At 41.4% G+C, this 27,491-nt stretch overlaps 2 protein-coding genes across 6 annotated transcripts in view; one reads left to right on the forward strand and one right to left on the reverse strand.

Annotated features, from left to right (window-relative positions):
- Positions 1–7,721: 7,721 nt before the first annotated feature.
- On the forward strand, positions 7,722–12,011 carry SRP14 (signal recognition particle 14). Its single transcript, XM_055436991.2, has 5 exons — positions 7,722–7,830; positions 7,979–8,051; positions 8,724–8,836; positions 10,058–10,090; positions 11,322–12,011. Exons 1-5 carry the CDS (start codon positions 7,807–7,809, stop codon positions 11,409–11,411), a joined length of 333 nt encoding a protein of 110 aa, XP_055292966.1. The 5' UTR covers positions 7,722–7,806; the 3' UTR covers positions 11,412–12,011.
- A 138-nt stretch (positions 12,012–12,149) lies between these two features.
- Positions 12,150–27,491, reverse strand: part of EIF2AK4 (eukaryotic translation initiation factor 2 alpha kinase 4) — a 110,537-nt gene continuing 95,195 nt past the window's right edge. For 4 of the 5 annotated variants that reach the window (XM_055436986.2, XM_055436990.2, XM_055436987.2 and 1 more), the window contains 8 exons: positions 26,962–27,048; positions 20,283–20,395; positions 17,328–17,386; positions 16,339–16,436; positions 15,050–15,118; positions 14,327–14,371; positions 12,855–12,973; positions 12,150–12,392 (listed from right to left, as the gene is read on the reverse strand). In XM_055436986.2, coding sequence (XP_055292961.2) covers positions 12,335–12,392; positions 12,855–12,973; positions 14,327–14,371; positions 15,050–15,118; positions 16,339–16,436; positions 17,328–17,386; positions 20,283–20,395; positions 26,962–27,048 — 648 coding nt within the window. In that variant the 3' untranslated portion in view covers positions 12,150–12,334. Of the gene's footprint in view, positions 12,393–12,854; positions 12,974–14,326; positions 14,372–15,049; positions 15,119–16,338; positions 16,437–17,327; positions 17,387–20,282; positions 20,396–26,961; positions 27,049–27,491 lie in introns of those variants that run through there. The other variant, XR_016038235.1, reaches the window with a different exon arrangement.

Genomic DNA, 27,491 nt, shown 5'->3' on the forward strand with positions numbered 1-27,491 from the left:
ACTCATGGGCTCTGGAAACTTCCCTAGGGCTCTCAGGTGGGGCTGGGGGAGAGAAGCATTAGCTTATAAGTTTGGCAATGGAAGTGACTTCAGCAATTTAGTCTAAGTCCTTAATGTAATGATGAAAAAACAAATTATTAATAAATACATCTTTTGGACACTTACTGTGAACTCTTTACATGGATTATCTCATTGAAACTTGAAAACATTTTGAGGTATGTACTACACAGAGGAAACTATAGATAGGTACCTTGCTCAAGGTCCCACACAAAGAAAGGGACCAACGACAAACCCAGGTCCCCTGACTCCCAGTCCAGTGCTCTCATGCTGTCTTTCCAGGACACTAAATCCAGGACTGAATCCTGGGGGCACAGTCGGGCAGAAGTCTCTGGAGGCTTGAGTCTCCCGAGAAGACACACAGTGAATACTTGTTGACTGATTGACAGAAAGAATAAAGGAAATGGTGGCTCCAGGTGTTTGGCTGGATTCAGTCCAGGGCATGGTGATCAGGAGGTTCTTCTCTCACTCTGGGGACCCAGACTTCTAGAACACTTCTGGGGGATGGTTGGCCATCTTCCTCTGGTCACCTCTCTCTCGGATGCCCCCACGCCTTCTGTCAGACGCCCCCACCAGACCTGACCACCTCTCACAGACTCGGGAGGGCTCCCATCACCTCACTTAAGACCTCACTTAGGACCTTAGGACCTCACTCCCGTCACCCTGAACCCAAACCTACCCAACATCACTTCCTGGTGCGTTTTGCTGCTACCCTCCCTCCTTGCTTCTCTTAAGCTGATCTTAAAGTCAGCACACTGGGGTTAGAGTGAGGCAGGTCAAAACCCGAGGTGTGGTCCCCCTCAGAAACTAGAAATAGCCAAACTAGCATGGTATCTGTCAAGATGGACGCTGATTTATGCTTGTTGTCATCATCTGTTTCTGTAGAATGGACCTACCTTGACAAACAGGAAACGGGAACAGCCAACTCCCATCCAGGGAGTAGGACGTGATAGTGCCCACCTTAGCTCATTTCCTCCTCCCCATGGCACTTGAACCTTGAACTTCATCTCCATTTTACCGTGAGGAAATTGAGGCATAGAGGTTTTAAGTAAATCTGGAATAAGCAAAAAAGATTAGTGGGTGTCCACTGGAAAACTTTGCAGTGTTTAGAGCTCATCCTCTGGGCTGATTAGAGCCTTTCATTGCTTCTGAGCTTGTTTGCTACTCTAAATTGCAGAGAAATGATGACAATGCAATGATTCCTATCCTTAGTTACTCAAATTCTGTTTGTTTGAGGGACATTACTCTCCTCTTGTGGAAAAGTCAATTTGCTTCCATGTACATTGATTTCAATATTCCTGTTCTATATGTGTGTCTGTTCTTTGGAGTCTCCTTTGAATGGATTGTGAAACCTACCTGGTTTCCTCATTATAATGCTAAGGTAAATAGCTCTTAAATATGTGTATGAGAGTCATGATTTTACCTTTTAATTTTTTAAATTATCTTTTAATATGGATAAAAGGTAATTTGTCTCTGGTCATTTAGACAAGGAGAGGAAGACCTGGGGTTCAAAACCAGACAGCTAGAATGCAGCATCTGTGTTTATAACTGTCACTCTATGTTCCAGGTACCTTGATTGCATTAGAGCGGCTGCAGCTGTAAATTAATCAACCCTTGCCTAAATAAGACCCTTGATCCTAATCCAAACCCTGCTGCTGCTGCCGCTGCTGAGTTGCTTCAGTCGTGTCCAACTCTGTGTGACCCCATAGACAGCAGCCCACCAGGCTCCCCGATTCTTGGGATTCTCCAGGCAAGAACACTGGAGTGGGTTGCCATTTCCTTCTCCAATGTATGAAAGTGAAAAGTGAAAGTGAAGTCCCTCAGTCTTGTCCAACTCTTAGCGACCCCATGGACTGCAGCCCACCAGGCTCCTCTGTCCATGGGATTTTCCAGGCAAGAGCACTGGAGTGGGGTGCCATTGCCTTTTCCAATTCAAACCCTACCTCTGATTAAAAGCTATTAAAATAAATGGTGGACACGTGTGACCCCAGCATTCGGGAGAGACGACCTTAGGTGGCATAAGCAGGACACTCCTCCAGGCCCTACAGCTGAGAAGCACTGAGTCTTTCCTCCCAGGTTTTCTGGTAGTGGCCTTGCACTTGACCTCAAGTAGATGGTGGAGTTCCAGGCTGATCTGTGTTGCCCCTGGTGCTGTGCAGACCTCTGTTGAAGACCAGGATGTGGAAGGGGATTTGGGGACAAGTTTTCGTTCCCCAGGTCTCCTTGGGTGAAGGAGAAGGAGCCAGAAGCTGCCTGGGTTGTACAACTGGGAGACAGTGACCCAGCTTCCTGCCACATATGCTCCAAAAGCCAAAAGCCATCGACCTGATTGCAAGGTAGGATTTCAGGTGCTTGACAACATTAGAATTTAACCATATCTTATTGACAGAGACTTTCAATATTTTTGTTCACTGAGCAACCTTTACTCCTAACTGGATCATAAACGATTCCATTTTTTCTCATTGGAGAATTCATTTTCAGGTGTTTGTTTTTATAAATTGATTCATTTCCTTCTTGTTTTTATTTATTATTTTTACTTTTTAAATCTAAAGTTTTAAAATTTAGCCACATTATCTTGTTTCATAGTACCTGTTTTTATCATCTTTTATTTATGGCAAAAATATGGGTTTTCCATTTACGATAATGATTTTTTTTTTTACTTTTCTTTTTAATTTATTTTTATTTGGAGGATAATTGCTTTACAATATTGTGCTGGTTTCTGCCATACATCAACATGGATCAGCCACAGGTATACATATGTCCCCTCCCTCTTGGACCTCCCATCCACCTCCCACCCCATCCTGCCCCTCTAGGTTGTCACACAGCACCAAGTTGAGCTTCTTGAGTCATGCATCAGATTCCCACTGGCTATCTATTTTATATATGGTAATATATATGCTTCCATGCTGCTCTCTCAATTCGTCCCACCCTCTCCTTCCCTGACTGTGTCCACCAATCTGTTCTCTATGTCTGCATCTCCATTGCTCCCCTGAAAATATGTTCATCAGTATCATCTTTCTAGATTCCATATATATTCATTAATATTCAATTTTATTTTTCTCTTTCTGACTTACTTCACTCTGTATAATAGGCTCTAGGTTCATCCACCTCTTTAGAACTGACTCAAATGCATTCCTGTTAATGACTGAGTAGTATTCCATCTTATGTATGGACCACTGTTTTTTTAATCCATTCGTCTGTTGATGGACATCTAGATTGTTTCCATGTCCTAGTTATTGTATATAGTGCTGCAGTATACACTGTGGTACATGTATCTTTTTCAATTATGGTTCTCTGAGTATTTGCCCAGTAGAGGGATTGTTGGGCCACATGGTAGTATTATGATAATGATATTAAATAAATTTTATGTATAAAATGAGTCAGCTTAAAAGTGTTAACTAATAATTCAGGTGGTAACTGGATAATGGCAGAAATCAAGATGGTGGTATCCAAATGATGGAAGGTGCCTGTGTGTGTGCTCAGTCATGTCTGACTCTTTGTGACCCCATGGACTGTAGCATGCCAGGCTCCCCTGTCCATGGAATTTTCCAGGCAACAATCCTGGAGTGGGTTGCCATTTCCTCCTCCAGGGGATCTCCCCAACCCAGGGATTGAACCCTAGTCTCCTGTATCTCCTGCATTGGCAGGCAGATTCTTTACCACTGCACCACCTAGGAAGCCTGGGTAGGAAGGTGCTGGGCTATAAATTATAGCACTGCTTATTACTCTTTACTGAGCATTCATTGCATGCCAGCCTCAATGTTATCCACAGCAGTGCTGTCTGATAGAATCTGTGCTAATGGAAATGCTAATCTATACCTACACTATCCAAGCTACATGGGGATATTGAGTCCTTGAAATGTGGCGAGTGAAACTAAAGAACTGAATTTTTTCTTTCATTTAAATTTTTTTTTTTTGGCTGAACTACATGAGCTTGTGGGATCTTATTTCCCTGACCAGGGATTGAACCTGGGCCCACAGCAGTGAAAGCACTGAGTCCTAATCATTGGGCCGCCAATGCCTGATATTAATTTAAATGTAAGTATCCATGTTTACTATATTAGAGCAAGCTGAAAGGTCAATGGACGTGAGTTTGAGTAAACTCTGGGAGTTGGTGATGGATAGGGAGGCCTGGCATGCTGTGGTCCATGGGGTCACAAAGAGTTGGACATGACTGAGCAGCTGAAGTGAACTGAACTGAAGGGTCTTAAAGATAGTATTTTACAAACTCTTTAAAACCCCTATGAACTGAGTGTCATTATCACTATTTTGCTGATGAAGAGATTTAGACCTTGAGAGGTTGCCTGAGGTCACATAATTAATAAGTAGCAGAGATGGCAATTGAACCCAGACCCATTCAACTACAAAACAGGTGCTGTTAATCACTTCCCATAGAAAAAGCCCAAAGAACATTTTGTTGGTAGTTGAATTGTACTGGGCCACATGTGTTGCTAAAACTGGCAGACTATGGTATTTCTTTTACTAAGAGTGGCTTGTTCTGTCTCAGGATGGCTTGCATGATTGTTGATTCTTGAGTGGAACTGAGGTGTGACTGAGCCCATGGGAAGCAGTGAGATGTGTACACCTTGATGGCTAATCCCGACAAGGCCTCGGATGAATCATGGCCTCTAGGCTCTGTGCTCCTTGAGCACAGGGCGCTTTCCTTCACTCTGGTGTCACCAACACGAAGCCCATACCTCTAAAAAACATTTCTCAATGTTCAATGAATAATAGAGGGTCAGAGCAGAAGCATCATCATTTAGGCCAACCTTTGGATCACACAAGTCTGTAACTAGTTTCACTTAAATTCATGACCATAAATATCAAGTGAGCCCTCACATTCCTTGGCAATCTACAATACATCTTAAATATGTCTCTGATGATTTCAGTTTCTTCCAAATGTCCAGCACCTTGAAGACCTTGTGTAGCAGATATATGCTGGCTTTCAGTTCTCCAGGATCTGAACCTATTTGTAATCCTCCATTGTGTGGGTCTTGGTGAAAGGCAAGGAAGATAAAAGGGTCAGAGAGTCACTCCCTCATCTACCCCAGACCTAGGGCTCAAGCATTGTTGTTGTTTATTTGCTAGGTCATGTCCAACTCTTTTGTGACCCCAAGGACTGTAGTGTGCCAAGCTCTTGTGACCATGGGATTTCCCAGGCAAAAATACTTTGAGTAAGTTGCCATTTCCTTCTCTTGGGGATCTTTCAGACAGAGGGGTTGAACCCAAGTCCCATGCATTGGCAGGTGGGTTCTTTACCACTGAGCCAGGAGGGAAACCTGGGCTCAAACATATAATCTATAATTGGCCAATCTGGTGCTTACAACCAGGACTCTGATTTCTGAGCTAGTGACAGCAAGGCCCAGGGATCTTTAGAGGCTATTCATAGTGGTGGGCATTGCAGAGTGGTCTTGTGCTGGGCAGCTTTATCGGAAGGGTTTTCACCAAACTGTTCTAGTACCATGGGCCTATGAAGATGCCTTCCCAGTTTTCAGTTATAACTTTTACCTTTTCACGGAACTCCAAACTTGTGTATGTAGCTGCTTACTTAATAGTTCCACTTGGATATGTAATAGGAATCTCAGATATTACAAGACCAAAATAACCCCTTTCTTCTTCTCACAAAACTTTTTACCTCTCACGTTTTTCCTGTCTTGGGAAATGGCATCACCATCACCCAGCTCTCAAATTAAAAGCCTGAAGTCATCCCTGATTCTTCTTTTCTTCTTAATGTTCACAGCCAATTGTGTCTGAGTCCTAGTGACTCTACTCTTGAAGTATACACTAATCTGACTGCAAATGTTGCAAGCACCTGGAGTTTTATAATAACCTCTGGGGTCACCCCATCGCTCCCCCAAGTTATTTATGTCCCAATACCTGGAACTTGTGAATATGTTATCTTACATGTTTAAAGGACTTTGTGATTAAAGATCTCTTGACATGGGGAGATTATCCTGGATTATCTAGGACGGCCGAATATAACCACAGGGTCTTTATAAAAGGGAGGCAAAAGGATCAAAGTCAGTGGTAGGAGATGTGACAATGGAAATAAGGGGTTATAATGAAGTGAGGAAGGGATGCCATGGGCCAAGGAATGCAAGTGGCTTCTAGAAGGGCAAGGAAACAGATTTTTCCCCTGAAGCTTCCAGATGGAATGTAGCCCTGCAGACACATTGATTTTAGACTTCTGACCTCCAGACCTGTAAAACACTAAGTTTGTGCAGATTTGTTACGCAGCAATAGGAAGCTAATGCAACTGTCTAATTGGTCTCCCTATTTCCTGCTTTGTCTCCACAGTAGCTTCTTTACACCAAGACCAAAGATCTTTAAAAAATGTAAAATAGATTATCACTGGTCTGTTTAAAACTTTCTTAACAAGAAGCTTTTCTTTGTATTTGGAACAAAATCCAAATTTGTTGTAAGCACAGGCCCTGTATGAGCTGGTCAGTGGCTGCCTCTCCCAGTTCTCCATATTCCCTCACCCCTTCTTCCACATCCACTCCACCCCCACACCCCAAGCCTTAGGAACACATGTCAACTTGTTTCCCCTTTGGGGTCTTTGTTCTAGCCATTCTCTGTGTCTGAAACACTCTATTCCTAGATTTTTGAATGGCTGGTTCCTTTAGTTTTAAGCTCAAAGTTCTCCTCAGAGAGATTTCCCTGACTCCAACCTAAAGTAGTACCTTCATCAGTACTGAATCATCCTGTTTAGTTGTCTTCACAGCCATCATTATCTGAAGCTATACTTCTTTATTATTTCCTTCCTTCTCCTTTAACCCGAGTTTCAGGAAACCAGGAATTTGTCTTTTATCCTGCAGTAGCTCCAACTCCAACCACAGTGCCTGGCACAGGCTAAGAGACCCTCAGTGAAAACCCATTGCATGATTTCATACTTGACTTTATCAAGGGCTTAAGGTTCAAGCTGGCAACAGCAGGGCTGGACCTAGACCCCAGGTCTCCTGACTGCACTGAGGCGAAACTAAGACCTGGCTCCGGGCCTTCCCGCTAGAGCTGGGGCCACCGAGCCTGGTCAGAGAAGCGGAATCGTTCAGAGGACCCCCTTGAGAACGTAATACAATGGCAATGATAAAAACGACAAGAGTTAACGTTTATTGAGCAGGCTCTATGAGCCGCGCACTGTTGTGTTTAATATTAGCTCATTTACTCTTTAAAGCCACACTGTGAAGTGGATACCATTATTATAGGTTGAGGAAACTGAAGCACTGCACTGTTAGGTAACTTGCCCAACACTCAGCTGAATGTACACAGCTATAAAGTTAAAGTCGCTCTGTCGTGTCCGACTCTTTTCATGGACTTGCCCATGGAATTAATTCTCCAGGCCAGAATACTGGAGTGGGTAGCTTTTCCTTCCGCCCTGGGATCTTCCCAACCCTGGGATCGAACCCAGGTCTCAGGCATTGCAGGCAGATTCACTACCAGCTGAGCCATAACTATACATTTCCATCAAATCCTTCCGCGCTCTCACTCCCTTCCGCTGCTTGGATGATGGGATTGCTTGTCTGTGAACTCGGGCACACTCCGAAGCCCCTCGGCGTCTTCGCTCTCCCGGAACACAAGGGGGCGTCCCTGAGCGCGGGCGCGAGGTGGGTGGGGCGGGGAAACGGTGGAAGCAGGGATTGGGTGAAAGGACAAGAAACCTAACAGCGGAAGTCCCGCCCAGGCCGGCGGAAACTTCCGGCTCCTGCGGCTCGGGGCTTGTGCTGACGGAGCGGAGCCAGCAGCGCCGGGATGGTGCTGCTGGAGAGTGAACAGGTACAGCCAGAGCTGGCCTGCTGAGGGACCGATGCTGTTTGGGGCTTAGCTCGGGACCTCTGTCTCGTTCTTCGGGAGGGGCAGGGACTTGACGAGGCGGGAAGGGGGTTTGTGGTTGCCTAACGGGGCCGGGCTTGTTGTGTTCCAGTTCCTGACGGAGCTGACTAGGCTCTTCCAGAAGTGCCGGTTGTCGGGCAGCGTGTTCATCACCCTGAAGAAGTGTAAGCGGCTGTGGACGCGGCAAGGCCGGAAGGGGGCTGGGAGGCCGAGCGAAACCCCGGCCCGGGTGCCCAGTGACTGGGAGCCTCAGGCAGAATCTTTCTGCTGCGTATCCTCTGCTTCCCCTACCTTCCTTCACCTTATACTGGGCCATTCAGAGCTGAGGTGCCAGAGCTGGTGCGGCCCCCAGCACTTAGCCACCTAAGTCAGTTGCGGTTCCAGTGGGCCCCAGTCATGTCAGGGCTGTCCTTGTCAAGGATTCCAAGCCGCGCCATGATTAGTTGAGTCACTGGAAAAGAATCTGATGCTGGGAAGGATTGGGGACGGGAGGAGACGGGGGCGACAGAGAATGAGATGGCTGGATGGCATCACCGACTCGATGGACATGAGTTTGAGTGAACTCCGGGAGTTGGTGATGGACAGGGAGGCCTGGCCCTGTGCTTCATGGGGTCGCGGAGAGTCGGACATGACTGAGCAACTGAACTGAACGTGCTTTGATATTACAATGTTCCCTTCGTGGGAGTAGCAGGTAGGTTCCTAAGGTGTTGCCAAGCCATCTATGATAGCAGATAATGTGGTTAACAGAACTAGATCAGTGGAGGTGGATTATCCCTTCCCCACTTATTACCTGTTAAGTCTGTGGCTGTGTTCACCAAGGTGTGTTTTTCATGCAGATGATGGCCGAACTAAACCCATTCCAAGGAAGGGTTCTGTGGAGGGCTTTGAGCCCTCAGACAACAAATGTCTGTTAAGAGCTACTGATGGGAAAAAGAAGATCAGCACCGTGGTAAGTTGGATTCCTAATACTCCTGTTTTGGAGTTTAAAGACTTGAACTTAACTGAGGATGGGTTATGTCTGTACCAGGTTTTGGTTTTTTTTTGTAAGTTACTAAATAAAGTCTAGTGTGTAGTTCCCCAGCTATTTTGAAATCAAGATCTTTTATTACCTTGGTAATAGAAGGCCAAAGAGCAAAATTAAAAAGAAGAAGGTATAAGTCAAACACTTGTTAGAAAAAAATATTAGCATATGGGTCCTTACTCAGAGGAGCACTGTAAGGAGCAGCTGGCACATTTGAGTCCTTATTCCCTTACTGTGCTGGGGCTTCAGTGAACAGTTTCTTGGTACCAGATGCTTTTTACTTTTAAGCTGATCATTCCTTTATCGTTGTGGTTCAGGTACCAAACATGTATTATATCAGGCTTTGAATTTGAGTATGTAGCCTGGCATGCTACAATCCATGGTGTTGCAAAGAGTCAGACACTACTGAGCGTATGGCACATTGATTAAGTTTCTAGTGTTTCCTTTCAAAGTGGAAGTTGAATATGGCAAAGCAAGAAGACTTCTTGGATCAAATGAATACTTCTTTATTCTACGGGGGCAGAACCAGGCTGCCCTCTAATCAGTATAGGATATTCATGAAAATGTGGGCCATAATTAGTTGATTAATCTTCCATTACCAGTTATCTTGAGCAGATCTTTACAGTAAAGCAAGCATTTATGTGGCTTTAAAAAATAAAGTTGGGTGTCATGAAATACGGAAAACTAAGGAATCTTCAGACATAAAATTTCTCTTGTGGTAGCTTGCAGTTTGCTTACGTGGGCCTGAATTAATGGAAGGTAGGTTTAAAATAAGATGGGGAAGGTGTAATTTAAATGTATCTTGCACAGAAGGTTAAGTTCTTTGACATCTCTTAGACTCCTTAGAAAAAGTCAGTGCAGTGTGTTTAACAGATTTCAGCAGAGGTGAGAAGCATCAGCTCTTAACCAGCCCATCTTTCCCATCTTGGTACAATTCTCAAAGTGCAGAGCTACTTTACTTGTTCCTCAGGCAGAGGAAAGTGGAGTAGAAAAATAACTTTTAGGAGAAAAATGGCTTTCCCATTCCTGCAGTGGGGAAGAAATATTTTTAAAGATTAGGATGTCTTCATGAGGCTCTTGAGGTTTACTGGGTGAGGCAGATGATTTTTTTGTGGTAACAGGGGTGATCTTTTCCCCCTTATTTTCTAGGTGAGCTCCAAAGAAGTGAATAAGTTTCAGATGGTGAGTTTCTGGTGTTCTCTGTGTCCCATTTCTTGAGGCAAGAGTCAGCCTAATGTTTTAACGCTGGGTTGGGTTAAGATTGTGGTTTAAGTTCACTGCATTCCTGCTTTCCTGTGATACTGTGTTTTACCAATAGTTTACAAGTAAAAGCTGCCAAGCTACAAATTTTACTTCAACACTGACATTGTGTTTTTAGCTAAATTTTGTTTTCTTAGGCTTCATATATGCTGTACTTACAGTAGTTATGTAAGTCGCCTTCAGTCTTCCATTTTTGCTTAAAAACGTAAAAAATGTGCAGCTCACTAGTGGGTGTTGCAGAAGCTGCTATAACGTGAGGGTGTTTGCCTTACACCATATTCCTTAGGATACAGGTGTCCCACAGTATTCTATACTTTATCAGTCAGGCTTTCTGATTTTGGCAACCCTCAATCCATTATGGTAAATGGACACTACATTTCTATTGAACTTGAACTTTCTAGTCACTTGCTTTATATGTATTTTATGCTGTGTAAGCAACAGTTTTTAAAAAATGAAAACAGTTAATCATGAGCACTGGACACAACCCTGATTTTTCTTAGTTGTTTTTACCCCCTCACATCCCCAAGAAATCTGAAATGTGTTGTTTTCTGAAGAATCACCATTGATCACCAAAAATAAAAATGGAAAGAATAGCCTTTATTCATTAAATACCAGTATTGTGCGGGCATTTGGAGATTAGTCTGTAGCTGCTTAGAGAGTGATCTATGGACCAGAAGTATTGGCATCACCTGGGAGCCTGTTGGAGTCTTGGGTTCCACCTGACAGAATTAGCACAGAATGAGGAAATTATAGCCCATAAAAATTTATGGATTTACCCAAGGCCACCCAGCTATTTCAGAGAAGGCAATGGCAAGCCACTCCAGTACTGTTGCCTAGAAAATCCCATGGACAGAGGAGCGTGGTGGGCTACAGTCCATGGGGTCGCTACTAGTCGGACAAGACTGAGCGACTTCACTTTCACTTTGCACTTTCACACATTGGAGAAGGAATTGGCAACCCACTCCAGTGTTCTTGCCTGGAGAATCCCAGGGATGGCGGAGCCTGGTGGGCTGCCGTCTATGGGGTTGCACAGAGTCGGACACGACTGTAGCGATTTAGCAGCAGCAGTAGCAGCAGCAATCCATTACGCAAGTAGGGCAGATGCTCCACCAATTTGCAGCTCCGCACTAAGGTCACGCTCTGTGTCTTTTAGGCTTATTCAAACCTATTGCGAGCTAACATGGACGGGCTGAAGAAGAGGGACAAAAAGAGCAAGAGCAAGAAGAGCAAAGCAGCGCAGTGAAGGGCACCAGCTTCCCGCTGTCACCACTAACTGCTGCAGTGCTTTTTTTTCCTTTGGTTTTAATTTGTGGCCACAAAGCTGGGTTTCTGATTCCCTTGTAATGACTGTTTTCATGTGAGATTAGGGTCATTTTTGGATGGAAGAAGGGCTGCAGTGTTTACAGGGTAGTTACAAGAAGCCAGTTTATCTTAGATCTGGCTAAGTGGTTTGTGTTGGACAGTTGTATATTCCTGGATAATAGTTTACAGACTCTGTAGCCATCGGTAAAGAGCAGTGTATTATTTAACCTGTATTTATCAGCACTGACCAACTTTTATTCTTTTTCCTACCCCATAAAAAGTTTCTGGCCATAGCTCCTCATTCTGGAATGATGTGATTATGAATAGGCTTGAGGCCCTGTCTTTTGGTTTATTGGAACTGAAACCTGACAATTTTATTAAAAGTTGTGTTATTTCATGGGTTTCCCAGCTGGCTGTATAATTTTATCATTTTAGTTCCTTTAGCAAATTTGAATGAGTTTCATAGCCAAATAAGAGTTTGCTTAACCAGACTAAGGATAAACTTACTAGAGAATCATCAAGAATAAAGATTCCAAGCTAATATATTTGATTTCTTTATTCCCTTTACTTTGGACATTTTCCTGTGCTTGGTATATAGGGTGAAGAGAAGAACAAAGCTGTTTTCTTGTGTTCTAGCTCCATAAACCCAGTAGTGTTAATAGATTTGCAATTAAAAAGCAACAGATATATGAAAACATTTATTCAAAAGATAAATTTATAATATATTACACATGAAAAACCTACAAAGCTCAGCTTTGTAGGACAGCTTAGAATGTAAAGCTAATTTAAAATTACAGTGAATGTACAATGTTTTGTAGTATAAGGTCCTGTCTGTTTGAACAATGTAATGATAGTTCTTTATGATTAAAATAAGATTCTGTAGTAGTCATCTCTGTAGCTGTACAGGAAGAGCACAGACACCCTGCAAGAGGAGGGAGAAGACAGGATCAGTATAATGGCTAAATTAGAACGGGGCTGATAATTCATTTTTAGAACACAATGTAGGAGTTCTGTGTAATCAAAAACAAGATGGAAGACTAGTCACTAAAAACATTTTAGTGTTTGAAAACATGAACTGGCATTCTGACAAGGGGACATAAAACATAGGAGTTACCCGGGTGATTAAAATGATAACTGGGATAGCTTCTACTGAGATCACTGTGTTGTTATTGATAAGATCATGACTGTGATTCACAGTCCTGACATGTATTTACTGGTCATAGCAACTTGTTAGTCATCTAACCTCAACAAGACAATAACATATTTGTCACTCTAAAACCCCTTCTTGGGGAAAAACTCCTAAAAACAAACAACACCCCCCATCGCCTCCCCAGCTTGGGTTTTAACCTATACTGAAACCCGCAATGCCTAAGTGATAACTTACTTTTTTTCTACTTTGATGTTATAAATCTCATCACAGACTAATTTGAGGTATCTTTGCTTTGGCAGGCGTGACAGCAGCTGCTTCACAGTTGTGTTAAATGCCTGTTCATCAGCATCCCACTAGGAAAAAATATAGATAAGACTTAACAGGTACTAGGGTTTATTAATTGGCTTTTCCTGGGTCACTAATGAGGTGTCAATGCCATCCCCTCTCTAAGTACACCGAAGAGATCAGTTACAGGGGGAGAGAACTAATGGGGAGTCTGCTAGGGTTCTTCCTTTGAAGAACTGAATTTCTTTATAAAACCAGCTTACTAGATCCTGCCTAAGAATCCTGCAGCCCCAGTGTGTTAATGTGACTACACCAGTTACTTCTGCCAACTGTTGACTTCAGGTGAGATGGAGATGCCACCTCTGATGTGCACCCGTTTGAGTGGCTCATGAAGCAGTAAATTACCAGTATCATGCTATATGCTTATTTGCCAGACAGGAGAATACCAGTGGGGATGGAGGACAGGGGAGGGGGAAGTTAGCTTAAAAGAGAAGCTACAGGTTATATTGTACAGCACAAGGGATATAATCAATATTTTATATAAATGGAGAATAACCTTAAAATATAGCATGAAATGTCAGTTCTGGGGCAAAGTTCATTTTTCATCTAACTTAATCTGACTAAACACTCTGGATAGACAAAAGTATTCTTTGGTTAGATATGCTGCAAAAATCACATGTAGTTATTCTTACAGTTAAATATTCTTTTTTTTTTTTACAGTTAAATATTCTTATAGCAAAGATAAATATTAAATTTTTTTAAAAGTTCACTTAGGCTGTTTGATAATAAAGGTACGTACCTATTTAAAAAAAAGCGTATAAAAAAGGACCTACATTCAATTTTTACAGAAAGATCTTCCATATAGTTTTAGTTCTGCATGAGTTTCCCTAGTTGGAATGAACGTTTGTTTGAAGCAGCACAGTATAGTGGGTGAGAACGTAGATTCCACTAGTGTGTCTAGGTTCAAATCTTGGGTCTGCAACTCCCTAGTCGGGTGACTTTGAGTAAGATGTTTAACCTCTCTGCTTCCATTCTCCATAAAATGTAAAATAAGGATCTGTAAAAAGGTAATGGTATGTATCCCTTGGGGTTGTTATGATTAAACGAGTTAACATTCCTAAAGTGCTTAGAACAAGGCCTGCTAGAGCTCCACACACAGTAAAAACCCTAAGTGTGTGTTAAAAACATCTCTGAAATGTAAAAAAAAAAAAACAAAACAACACTAGAAAAGTGTGATTCCCTCAAAATCTGCCTTAGTAATACATATCACATAAAAGAAACAATGCTCCTAAATTCCTGGGACTGCTAGAAAAATACCTCATATCATAAAGAAAATAATGCCACTTTCAACTTTCTTTTGGCAAATCAACAGCAAACTTGGATTTTAAAGACTATAGTGCAGAAGAGTTCATCTTGCTTACCTCTAAAGACAGAAACTGTAAGATTGTTTCTTTGGGTAGATCCACCTGTTGATACACAAAAATGTACATCATGTCAGGGATCCTAAGCAGCACATACTGACTTGTGACTGGTGTCACTTTGGATGGAGCAGCATGAATGGGATGCTTCCGTGCTGCTTATTGAATTTGGCAGTGATGTGATCTCAGCACTCAGAACTAACACATCACACCACAAAGCTTTGGCAGCACTACCTGTAAAGGCCTGCAAAGTGAAAGAGTGAAAGTCGCTCAGTTGTGTCCGGTTCTTCTCGACCCCATGGACTATACAATCCATGGAATTCTCCAGGCCAGAATATTGGAGTGGGTAGCCATTCCCTTCTCCAGGGGATCTTCCCAACCCAAGGATCAAACCCAGGTCTCCCACATTGCGGGCGGATTCTTTACCAACTGAGCCATGAGGGAACCCCAAAAATACTGGAGTGGGTAGCCTATCCCTTCTACAGTGGATCTTCCCGACCCAGGAATCGAACCGGCGTCTCCATTGCAGGCAAAGTCTTTACCAACTGAACTATCAGGGAAGCCTGAAACATTTAGAAAAATGATTTTCGTTTTCAGTCCCCCTCTTCTCAATCTTTCAGAGGAAGAAACTAGGAGAAACAGGCCTGTATCCCAATTCTGTTGACAGTGAGCAAAAATTTGATGGTGTGAACAAAAGCCATCAGAAAGTTAAAGACAGTGACTTACAGCCAAAATTTCAATTTCGCTGCTTTTCTGATGTAAGTTAGCAAGGGAGGTCTGAAGTCGGGTTTGTACCTAACAAGAAGGAAAGTGTGTTAGAATTCAGAACCTGTCCAATCAAGCCATCTTTCTTGCCATTTCAGTTCTTATTCTAGGAAACAATCACAGGTGACAAACCAAAGCCTAAATGGGATCCCAAGTATTATATAAGGACTTGCTCTTCATCCACCTCAGTAAGATGAGTGTCTAGTGTATTATGACCTCAGGGAAAATGAGATTTTATAGCCTACCTTGATCATTTGTTTACTAATCCACTTATTTCTTTATAATTTTGAACTGACATGTAATAAAAGCTCAGTACTGTAAAACAGTGCATGCAGGAGCAGGGAGATTTTAGTATTAAGCTAAATTTAAGGGGACAGTGACAGCATTGAGAACATGGAACTGAAATATGGTAGATATGAAAAATGAGTTTCCACCCAACACACCGAGAAACAGCCAGGAAAGCTAACAAAATGAAGTAATGTGATCTTTTGTGTTTCAGTCTAATTACATTCCTAAATAATGGCTACCCTCTCATACCCTACTCCCAAATGAGGCCAGTGTCCTAACTCTGCTCATTAGCTTTGTCTACACTGTCCTTCCCTCTGTCCTTTCCATTTGGAAAACCCTCATCTTCCCTTTCTGCCTACTGAAATCCTTCAGGGATCACCTCCACGAAGCCTTTCTTGATCATCCATACAAACACTGATCTTTCTCCCCCACGTCTGTAGCATACTCTAACACTCATTCAGTATACTTAATTCAGCATCCTAGTACTGATTTTATTCTATTCTCCAACTATACGTTTGTTTCTAAGGTTATAAAATCTTTGAGGACTGGGGCCATGTCACGTGTTTCCCATTTTACCTGGCACTTAGCACAGAATCAGGCAAATAACAGATACCAAAAACATGTATGCAGTGAGAAATCTGCTACCCATCTTGTGGTAGATCTCTTCTGCTTTGTTATGTACAACAAAACCAAATGGGATCAGAAACCTTTTGTTTGGACTCAGTAATTCTGACAACAGCTGCTCCTGGGTGCCCACAGTCTACACTGAGGCCTCTTTGGAGGACAAACGGGGCAGAATCTTGGCACCTGAGATGCTTTGTGTTGGTGAAATTTTCAGAGGTCACCAAGTTCAGGAATTGGGAAGAAAAACACTTCCAGCAAACTGGTCCTTCGTTCCCTTTCTTGTTTTCTTCCTCCTTTGTGGCTCATGTTAGAAAGCCGAGAGCACTCTGACCACGTACCTGCGTCTCATACCGCCTTCTGGTGCTGGCTGACAGCTTTTCGGGGGCGACCACACTGACAATGGGAACAACCGTTGCTCCATGGATTTCAAACAAACCTGAAACAGAGTTTTAGCAGTTATGGCCTTATCTGGTTCCACTTTCTGTTACACACCACAGAGCTGGCAGAGATGATTAGAATCCACTTGGGGGTGATTCTATGGACTGGATTATGTCTAAGCCTTGTTTTCTGTCTCTGCAACTGTCTGCACTTGACCAGAAACCCAGAACCCCACTTATCCCCTCGTAGTTCTGACACTTCTGTCAGGATTACCAGCCTTCCCTCCTTCAGTGGGAGGTGACAAAGGCACAGGGAGTCAATATGAGTCAAACCTCATGAACCTAAGGAAAAAAAAGGCAAGCTTAACATTTCCCAAACTATAATTCTTTAAATTCCTCTAAGTATTTGAAATCTGACGGTGGCAGAAAGCCTGCTAACAGAAATGAACCCCAAAGACTTAATTCTCTTAAAAGTCAAGTAATGTCTTCTCGTGGACTTCACTGGGACATTTCTTTTTCACTTTGGTGGACAAATGTAGTAAAACTAATGGTTTAACTATCACCACTGTTTCCTCTTGGCTTTCATGAAAACAGATGTACATAGTGTCTCCAGGGCATTTCAAAATACTTTTCTTCAATCTTCTATATGGGGAAAATTTATCCACATTTGATCTACATAATAAACTGAATCAAAGGAAGATTAAACCACTTGTAAAAATAAGACAGACATATCAGGACCAGCAGAGTCACCAAACTCCCAGTGGTTTTATCATTTTCTAGAATGTAAGTTTCATAGGGATTAATTCTTTTTGGTATAACTAATTGTACATATGTTACTTTAAGAGGATATTACTGATGCAGTGAGTTAGCCACAGTTCTAAGTATTTAGAGCAAACATATTCACACACACATAAGCATTATTATGTTTAAGTTACAATTAGTAATTATACCTGAAGCATTAGAAAATGATCCCTTCAGATTTTGTACTGTAAGATTATCGGAAGCTTCTCTAAAAACAAGCAAACAAAAACAATTAGAATAAATAGTTGCTAAGACAAAAGCAACACATAATTTATAGTGAGCTAAACTTAGAGGCCTTCTATTAAATATACTGATATTTAATAAATATTGGTTATTAGTAGAGGAAAACAAAATTTGCACTTAATTATGCTTCTGATTAAGAGCAAATAATTATAAAGGATGTCACTTCAAATTAACATTCTTAGAGACAACATTCTGATTTATTCAGCTGGATTTGGAATACTGGCTCAACATAAGAAGCTAATTTCAATGAAATACAATGGGTGTTCTTTCTGCTGTCCTCACAATACAAGGAAACATTAGCAATGCCCCACGTTCATTATGGATGCAACCTTGGTGATCACCCACAAGAGAACATTTAGTAAATGAGATTCTTTCAGAAGCTGTGAATGGATGTTCTTTCAAAGACTGAATTAATTTATAGCCTTTGAGAGACATAATAGCACTCTATCTTGGGAAAACAGGGAAATAATCATTCACATGGAAGAAAGATTTTAAGCCCTTCCCTGCTAAAACTAAATCCCATCTGGCCTGTTAAGTGTTTTAATAATGTTTATTAAGTACTGTACTATTACTAATAGTCACTAATAATTAGTTGACTATTTTTTGTTTTCTCTTCTTAAGCTCTGCCTTTGATTTGGATTCTTAATCCGATTATCTAGAGACTTCAAGAACATTATATATATACACACATACACATATATACCCTTAGAAAAAGCCTGACAGTGAATTTATTCAAGCTAGGTGGCGATGGGCGGGGTGGGGCCAGGGCCAGGGAAGGCCATGCAAGCAAGAACATTGATTTTATATAAGCTAGGATTTCTCAGCCTGACATCTGAGTCAGATAATCTGGAGGTGGGGAGTCAGTCCTCTTCACTATAGGAAGTTTAACAGCAGCCCTGGTGTTTACTGGACTTCCCTGGTGGCTCAGTTGGTAAAGAATCCACCTGCAATGCAGGAGACCAGGTTCAATCCCTTGGTTGGGAAGAGATCGCCTGGAGAAGAAAATGGCAACTCACTCCAATATTCTTGCGTGGCAAATCTCATGGACAGAGGAGCCTGGCTAGTCCATGGGGTCACACAAGTCAGACATGACTTAAAAGACTAAACCACCACTACCCTGGTGTTTACTAGAAAACAGTGGTAGATAACAACCAAAAATGTCTGCAAATATTGCCAAATGTCCCCTGAAGGGCAAAACTGCTGACTGAGAATTACTGATGTAAGTCAAAAACAGTATTTAAAAAAAAAAAATTATTTATGGCTGTGTTAGACGTCAGTTGCAGCGTGCAGGCTGCACAGCACGTGGGCTCTGTAGTTGTGGCACGTGGACTTAGCTGCCCTGTGGCATGCAGGCTCTCAGTTCCCTGACCAGGGACTGAACCAGTGTCCCCTGCACTGCAAGGAGGATTCTCAACCACTGGACCACCAGGGAAGTCCCCCAGTAGAGTACTTTTTTTCTAAGCATAAATAAAAGACTTACAAAAATATAGAAAAGCAAGGGAAATGATCCTTTGTAATCCCACTAATCAGAAATAACTATAATGAAAAATTTGGTTCATTTCAGACCAACTATATATTTTGGTTGCAACAAAAATGGGATCATATCTTATTTGTGGACATCCTTCCTTATAATAAACTCAGCTTTATTAGAAAAATAATTTTTAAACGCTGCACACTATTTCACTGTATTTACTATAATTTGAGCAATCTTCTATCACTGAATTGCTGTGATATTATAAGTGAGGTTCCCAAAGTGTGGTTCAGAGACCCTGGAGGTCCCTGAGATCCTTTCACAGGGTATTTGCAAGGTCAAAAGTATTTTCACAATAATCGTAACATGTTAATTATCCTTTTATTTGTATCCTTTCATTAATGTGTAATGGAATTTTCCAGAGACTACATGATGTATATTATAAGAGACTGAATGCTGAAACAGACAATATAAGACAATAAAGTAATAATAATAATAAAACAATATAGTTTCTTCTACTTCTGCATTAGAGATTACAAAAATTAAAAAAACAATATCTGCAAAAAATGTAAAACAATGCTACCTTTCTTACTAAATTTATTTTGTTTTGGAAAATAGTTATTTCCATTAAAACTGTTATTTAGGTTTGCATGTAATGAATTTATTATTGTTATTTTAGAATAAGTATTTTTAAAATGTTTACATTTTAGTTTCTAACATAGAAATATTGATAGATATAAACCACATAAATGAAACTCTTAGGGGGTCCTCAAATAATTTTTAAGGGTATGAAGTGGTTCTGAGACCAAAATGTTTGAGAACTGCTGTTATAAACAATGTTTGTTGATAGACATCTTTGTACTATCTCTATGGAATAATTTTATTGTAAATTCCTGAAGTGGAATTTCTGGGTCTTTTTTTTTTTTTTAGTTTTAAGGCTTTTAACTTTGTTAAATTCCTATGCAGATGGTTGAACCAATTCGCACTGCTATGATGAGTGAGAACTTTCCCCAGAACGTTATTATTTTCCAGAATATTAGATCTTTCCAAACCAGTGACAAAACACTACTGCAGTTCACTGATTAACAGACCAAATGAGATAACGGCAGCTACACGTGGTTCCTCAGGCTTTTCAAAATGATAAAATAATCTTTGACGTGTTATGAAGGACAAATGCTGAGAGTAAGTTATGACTAGTTTTATATAATTAAACTACTGAGTTATTCAGAAGCTGTACTATGGTTCATTAAAAGTTACCCTGGGGAAAAAAAAAGTTATCCTGACCTGTCTTCATCTCCCCAAAGGATCAAATTGACATTTAAAATAAATGTATGAAAATTCTACATTGGCAGTTGCAGCTGGTTTTCTGGTCTTTTGTTTACTAAGTTACCTGGTAGTCCTCTCATCACTGACTTTAGTCCTCAGTTTCTGTACAACGTGGTCCACGAGATCAGACTCCAGCACACGTTTCTCTGTTTGCCTGTCCTTCTCAAAAGACTTAACCTTAAAAAGAATGAAACAGACCCATCATTTCTGAAGCCAACAGGCTGAAGAGTACCATAGTAAGACTCTTCAGTCAACAGTTTAGGTTGGTGGCTCTTAACCAGGGGTGATTTTGCTCCCTACAGGGCATCTGGCAGTAATTAGAGACATCTGTGGTTGTGACAGCTGTGGGGGGTGCTGCTGGCATCTGGGGGGTAGATGCTAGGGATGCAGCTCAGCATCCTACAACGGACAGGACAGCAGCCCCACAAAGAAGCATCTGGCCGAGAATGTCAAAATGTGGCTGCTAAGAAACCCTGTCCAGATTTGAACAGCTTATTATAGACGACAGAATTTAAAAAAAAAAAAAAGGCCAAGACAAACCAGCTTCTATTTCATTTGATTCTTTCACATGTTTCCCCCCCCTTAAACATCCTCGGGTCAGTCACCAAGATTTCTACAACTCCTCCCCGTCCTTTCCAAACCCTAGTCCTGTCATCCCACTTTTATGGCGCCCGTCTGTTCATCTTCACTCCCACGGCCAGTGCCCTGCCTTGGCTTGGGATAGTCTGATATTCTGCCCTCAGCTTTCCCCAGCTTCAGTCATCCCTTACTCCGTTCCATGTTACATCTCCCTGCAGGTTAATTTTTCTTATATACTCTGGTATTCCCTACTGTCCAAAAACATCCACCGGCTCCTCACTAGCTGCTAAATCCAGTTTGAATTCCCTGGTTGGGCATTTTGGCTCTCTATGATCCAGCTAGAACCATATTCTCCTGCTCAAGTGCCCCTCTGCACAATTCTGCTTCGCTCCAAATAGTTCTTTGCTGGCCTGCGTCTATCTTTGGGACCACCTACTGAAAGAACTGCCATTACCATTGTTATTCCCTTGCTTAAAAAGCCTTTTTAGTATCCTGCCCATCCATGGGGGTCCAGCATTAACTGCACCTCCACTCTGAAGACTTTTCTGCTACCTCTGTAGTAATCTCTCAGGTTGAGGAATCCTCAAAGAATTTTCTTGTAGGACTCATGGCATTGAGCATTTTCTAGCTCATAATTATGCATAAATGTCTTCTGTTCCCTACCAGATTATAGGATCCTTGACAGCAGGACCTGTGGCTTATATGTCCCTGTATCCCTCATGGCCCTAAATTCAATCCCTTCCACACTGTGAATGCTTAATATGCACTTGCTGAATGGGTGAACATAGTGATGTCCTGCCCTTCAAATATAAAGATGATGCTATTTTATATTTATAAATATACATATATATATGCTGCCACTAACAGAGGCAGAAGAGTCAAAAGAGCTGGATGAGCTGAAACAATGTACTGAAGTGAACAAGGTCACATTTAACAGAGACAAATATGAGGTCCTGTCATCAAGCCCTCACTGCAGAAGACTGGTCAGATATGGTGACAACTGTGGGAAGGCCAATGGGTTTCAGTTGATGACGAATTCAGGAGGACCAAAAGAACTACATATAAAGTTAGTTTACTTATAGGCTGTTTTAGGAGCAATGTTATCTCGGTTGAGGGAGTTTACAGACCCTCCTTGTTTAGTCAGAATATGCTGAGAGCACTTGTAGAATTCTAGTATCACATTTAAGGACAGACACTGACAAAGTTAAATGTGTCTGCTGCTGCTGCTGCTGCTAAGTCACCTCAGTCGTGTCCGACTCTTTGTGAAAAATGTGTCTAGAGGAGGTTAACTAGGAGGGCGAAGGATCTGGAAAACCACTTTATGAGGAAGGGCTTAAGTAACTGGAATGTTTAAGCCAGAAAAGAGGACACTTAAAGTGGTCCACTGCATGGCGGTGGTCTCCTAAAATTCACGCGAAGGTAGTTAAGAGAAAGAGGAAGAATTAGACTTGTTATTCTGACCATTCTAGAGGCAGAACTAGGATCAATGAATGTAAATTTGGGGAAGCAGATTTTGATTCAAGATTTTAAAATTTGCTGATCATTATGCAGTGGGTTATGATGCTGAAATTATCCAGCAGAGGCTAGACGGTCATGTCTTGGTAATATTACAGGAGCAGTCACTGCTGTGGAAGAGGTATGATCAGTAGGGCTAGGGTCATTTATGATTTTGTGACTTATCCAGCAGGCTAGCAGTGGAGACTTACAAACATTCCCATGAAGAATTAACTACTGTAAGAACTACCTTCCTGCCTTAAATGACTAGAAAACCAGACAAAATATATAAATACTGTTCTTCAGGCACTGGATAACAAGCAGTGGGGAACTGTTATCCTGAAAGGAGGGGAATGAAGTGAGCCTTTGAGGGCCCCAGATAACTGTGCTGAGGAAGTCTGCAGACTGCAGTGCAGGGAGAGGGAACCTAACCAGAGGCCAGGTGTCTTGCTGAGCTGGGGAGACAGACTAGAGCTTAGGTCGGCCAGGATGCCTAGAAACTGTGCGGCAGAGGACTGAAGAGGAGAGAGTTACACCCAGAGAAAGATTTCTGAAGCTCTGCAGAGAAATCCACTCACATCTTTGGCAGAGAACTGATCTGTGCATGGGAGAGAGAGAACTATCCAAGGCTGGGGAAACAACCAGCAGAAATGAGTAGGCATAATAGTTCCTGAAATCCACAGGGATGGGAATAGTTCTTGTTCTTACGGAGTGGAGAGACCTCATAATACGTGGAACCTAAGGCAGAATCCTCCAAAGGGCATGGCCTTAGGAGTAGGGCTAAATTCAGTTCAGTTCAGTCGCTCAGTCATGTCCGACTCTCCGCGACCCCATGAATCACAGCACACCAGGCCTCCCTGTCCATCACCAACTCCCGGAGTTCACTCAAACTCATGTCCACAGAGTCGGTGATGCCATCCAGCCATCTCATTCTCGGTTGTCCCCTTCTCCTCCCGCCCCCAACCTTTCCCAGCATCAGAGCCTTTTCCAGTGAGTCAACTCGTCGCATGAGGTGGCCAAAGTATTGGAGTTTCAGCTTTAGCATCAGTCCTTCCAATGAACACCCAGGATCGATCTCCCTCAGAATGGACTGGTTGGATCTCCTTGCAGTCCAAGGGACTCTCAAGAGTCTTCTCCAACACCACAGTTCAAAAGCATCAATTCTTCGGTGATCAGCTTTCTTCACAGTCCAACTCTCACATCCATACATGACCACGGGAAAAACCAAAGCCTTGACTAGACGGACCTTGGTTGGCAAACTAATGTTTCTGCTTTTTAATATATTATCAAGGTTGGTCATAACTTTCCTTCCAAGGAGTAAGCGTCTTTTAATTTCATGGCTGTAATCAGCATCTGCAGTGATTTTGGAGCCCCCAAAAATAAAGTCTGACACTGTTTCCACTGTTTTTCCATCTATTTCCCATGAAGTGATGGGACCAGATGCCATGATCTTAGTTTTCTGAATGTTGAGCTTCAAGCCAACCTTTTCACTCTCCTCTTTCACTTTCATCAAGAGGCTTTTGAGTTCCTCTTCACTTTCTGCCATAAGGGTCTAGACTAAAGGCTGCCCTAACAAAACTTAAAGGCTGGAAAGGATGAAGCAACAGTCAAGGATATTAACTACATCCCAGAACAAAGTCCAGCAGTATGTAAAGGAACATAAGGGTAATTCTGTCTAGTGGTTAGGACTGGGAGCTTTCATTGCCGTGGCCTGGGGTTCAATCCCCATTCAGGAACTAAGATCCTGAAAGCTGTGCAGTACAGCCAAAAAAAAGGGGGGGGGGAACGTAATAAAACACAGTACAAAAAAATGTAAACCTCATAATGTCTAATAACTACTCACAAGTTAACAGGCATAAAAAGAGGAAGGAAAATATGATTCCATAACCAGGAGAAATTCAGACCAAAATGTCAAGATGATGGAATTAAAAATGACTATTATAAAGAATATAAAGGAAATAAGAACTATGATGACGGAAGAAACGGAAGACATTTTTTAAAAAAGACACAAATGTAACTTATACAGATGATAAAACTTCAATACCTGAAATAGGAAATGCACTGGATGGGATTAATAGCAGATAAGATATTGCAGAAAAGATCAGTGAATGATCCAGAATAAAGCACATACAGAGAGAAAAAGCAAACAAAACCCACGAAAGAACAGCCTCAATGAGCTGTGCTGCTGCTGCTAAGTCACTTCAGTCGTGTCCAACTGTGCGACTCCACAGACAGCAGCCCACCAGGCTCCCCCGTCCCTAGGATTCTCCAGGCAAGAACAGTGGAGTGGGATGCCATTTCCTTCTCCAATGCATGAAAGTGAAAAGTGAAAGTGAAGTCGCTCCGTCGTGTCCGACTCTTAGTAACCCCCATGGACTGCAGCCTACCAGGCTCCTCTATCCATGGGATTTTCCAGGCAAGAGTACTGGAGTGGGTTATTGTCTTCTCCCAATGAGCTGTGGGACAATATCAAATGATTAACCTTCTGTAATCAGAGTCCCAGAAGGAAAAGGGACAGAGAAACATTTGAGGAAATAATGTCTGAATAATTTCCAAATTTTATGAAAACTGTAACTCTACAGTTCAAAGAAGCTCTGTGAATACCAACCATTAGAACATAAAGCATGACACCAAGGCACATCATATTCAAATTGCAGAAATCTAGTGACAGGAGAAAATCTTAAAAAGGCGCCAGAAGATAAAAAGATAAATTACAGACAGAGGATCAAAGCAGACTTCTAAACAGAAACTATCAGGTCAGAAGACAGTAAAACAAGACAATGTTCAAAGTGCAAAAAGAAAAACATAAATCATGAATCATATATCATGCACAAATATCTCTCAAAAACGAAGGTAAAGACTTTCTCAGACTAGTAACCGTTGAGAGAATTCATCACTTGCAGACCTGCACTAATCAGAAATAATAAATTCTCAGGCAGAAGGAAAATAAAATCAGAATGCTATCTGGCTGAACACAAAGGAATAAACAGTTCCAGGAATGGTAAGTATATGGGTAAATATAAAGGATGTGCATGCATGCTCAGTCGTGTCCGACTCTTTGCGACCTATGAACTGTAGCTTGCCAGGCTCCTTGGTCCATGGATTTTCCAGGAAAGAGTACTGGAGTGGGCTGCTATTTCCTCCTCCAGGGAATCTTCCTGACCCAGGGATTGAACCCACATCTCCTGCATTGCAGGCGAATTTTTTTACTGCTTAGCTATAGAGGAAGCCCCATAAAGGACATTCCCTCTTTACTTCAAAAACCTCTGTAAAAGGTAATTGATTAATTAAAACCAAAATACAATGTATTATGAAGTTAGTAACATATTTAGAAAACAAATTGGCAGCAATAACACAAAGGATGGTGGGGGAAATGCAAGTATTTGGTTGTAAGGTTCTTATACTACATGTGAAGGCATACAGTAGTTTTTGAAGGCAGAACGTGAAAGTTGTATACTACAAACCCTAGAGAAGTCATTAAAAAATACCACTAAAAATAAGAGTTATAGTCAGTAAACCAGCGATAGAGATAAAATGGAATAAAAACTATTTGATCTAAAAACAAAGCATGAAAAGAAAAAAAAAAGGGAGAAAAAAGAACAGATGGAACAAACCAAACAAACAGTAAAATGGTAGATTTAAGCCCAACCATTTCAATAACTGCATAACATATACATTATTTAACCATTTCAATAAAAGGCGGGGAATGTCAAAGTGTGGATAAGAAAAGCAAACCTCCACTAGTGGCTGTCTCTAAATCCAAATTTAGCAGAATGAAGAAAAAAAAGGAAATCAATAAAATAGAACACAAATGAACAAAAAACAGAGAAAAAGCAATGACATAAACAGCTGGTTTTCTGAAGACAAAACTGATAAACCTCTAGCTAGAGTGATCAGGAAAAAAAAAGGGTGGGGGGAGAGAGATAAATTACCATACCAGGAATGAAAGGGAATATCACTACAAATCTTACAGATAGTAAGAGGAATATTTGAATACTTAGGTGAAATGGAATATAAAGTACCAAAACTCAAGGAGAAAGAGGCAATCTTGATAGCCCTGTATCTAGGTCCCAGTGTTTTTACTGGTGAATTTTAGCAAATATTTAAGAATGAAATAATACCAATTCTACAACATTATCCAGAGAACAGAGGATCCAACTCATTTATGAAGCTGTAACCACTCTGCTATCAAAACCAGACAAAGACATTAAAAGGAAAAAACAAAGGGAAAATATATTGATTTTTCTCCATTTAAAAATAGAAATAAAGGTTATGAGGTAATCTATTTATGAACTTTTTTGGTTAAATACAACATAGTAAAATTGGTTAGGAAGTTAACCAGAGATATGTCTGCCAGGAGATATTAGCTATAGTTATTTTTATTTCCTTAGATGGAGAAAGGGAACAAGGGGGAAAAATGTAGAGAAAAAAACCTAGTCATAGCTTTTTAATTTTTTTTTTAAGTTCAAAAGAAAAGTGTTCAGATCTCTCTTCTTTATTTCATACACTTTCTCCAAAAAACAGGCCTAGCGATTCAAAAGGAGAATGAAATAATGGGTTTCCACCCATGCCCAAGGCCAGGACCTCAGTGGGAAGGTTGGGCGTACCATGGTTAATACAGTTTGGGAAATCTGATTGTTGAATTGTGAAAGATTTCCTCTGGTCTTTACCTTGACATGGCTTCCTTCTTTATCCGAGACAAGGGCCACATAGGTGATTTCATGATGTCTGCAGTACTCTTGTAATTCCTCTTGGGACTGAAACAAATAAACACAAAGCGCTTGGAATAGCTTCAAGTAGTTAAAGAGAATGAAAACACTATGTTCAGTGTGTTCTCAAAGTGAATAACTAAACATGTTGATCTTATGGTTTATATAAATAAATATTAAGCAAGAAGAGTATAGAATTTAAGGAGGAATTTTGTAGTAAGAGGTTTTCAAAAGCTTCACATCTTGATTGTTGCTAAATATTAACACACACACACACACACACAAGGCCTTTGGGGAAAACAAAGGCAACAAAAGAAACAGTAGAAGGTGAAAAGCAGAACTGAAGCGTAAAGCAAAGAAGTATCAGAGCAGAGAAGCCTGCAGGGTACACACACCCCTGTGCTGGGCTGAAATCACCATCACTGAGCTTATACTTTTACTTTAAGACAGAACATTTCTCTAACAATTTATGAAACAAGTAAATGGAATAG

The sequence above is a fragment of the Moschus berezovskii genome, chromosome 9 (assembly GCF_049115385.1).
Source record: "Moschus berezovskii isolate FMDL1 chromosome 9, NW_MosBer_1.0, whole genome shotgun sequence".
NCBI classification, from domain to species: Eukaryota; Metazoa; Chordata; class Mammalia; order Artiodactyla; family Moschidae; genus Moschus; species Moschus berezovskii.

What these genes read in the sequence shown, in the direction of transcription:
- SRP14 (XM_055436991.2), top strand. Translation starts at nt 7,807, where the DNA reads ATGGTGCTGCTGGAGAGTGAACAG. An exon ending in TGCTGCTGGAGAGTGAACAG is followed by an intron (nt 7,831 to 7,978) that starts GTACAGCCAGAG and finishes GTTGTGTTCCAG; the next exon opens with TTCCTGACGGAGCTGACTAG. An exon ending in AAGTGAATAAGTTTCAGATG is followed by an intron (nt 10,091 to 11,321) that starts GTGAGTTTCTGG and finishes TGTGTCTTTTAG; the next exon opens with GCTTATTCAAACCTATTGCG.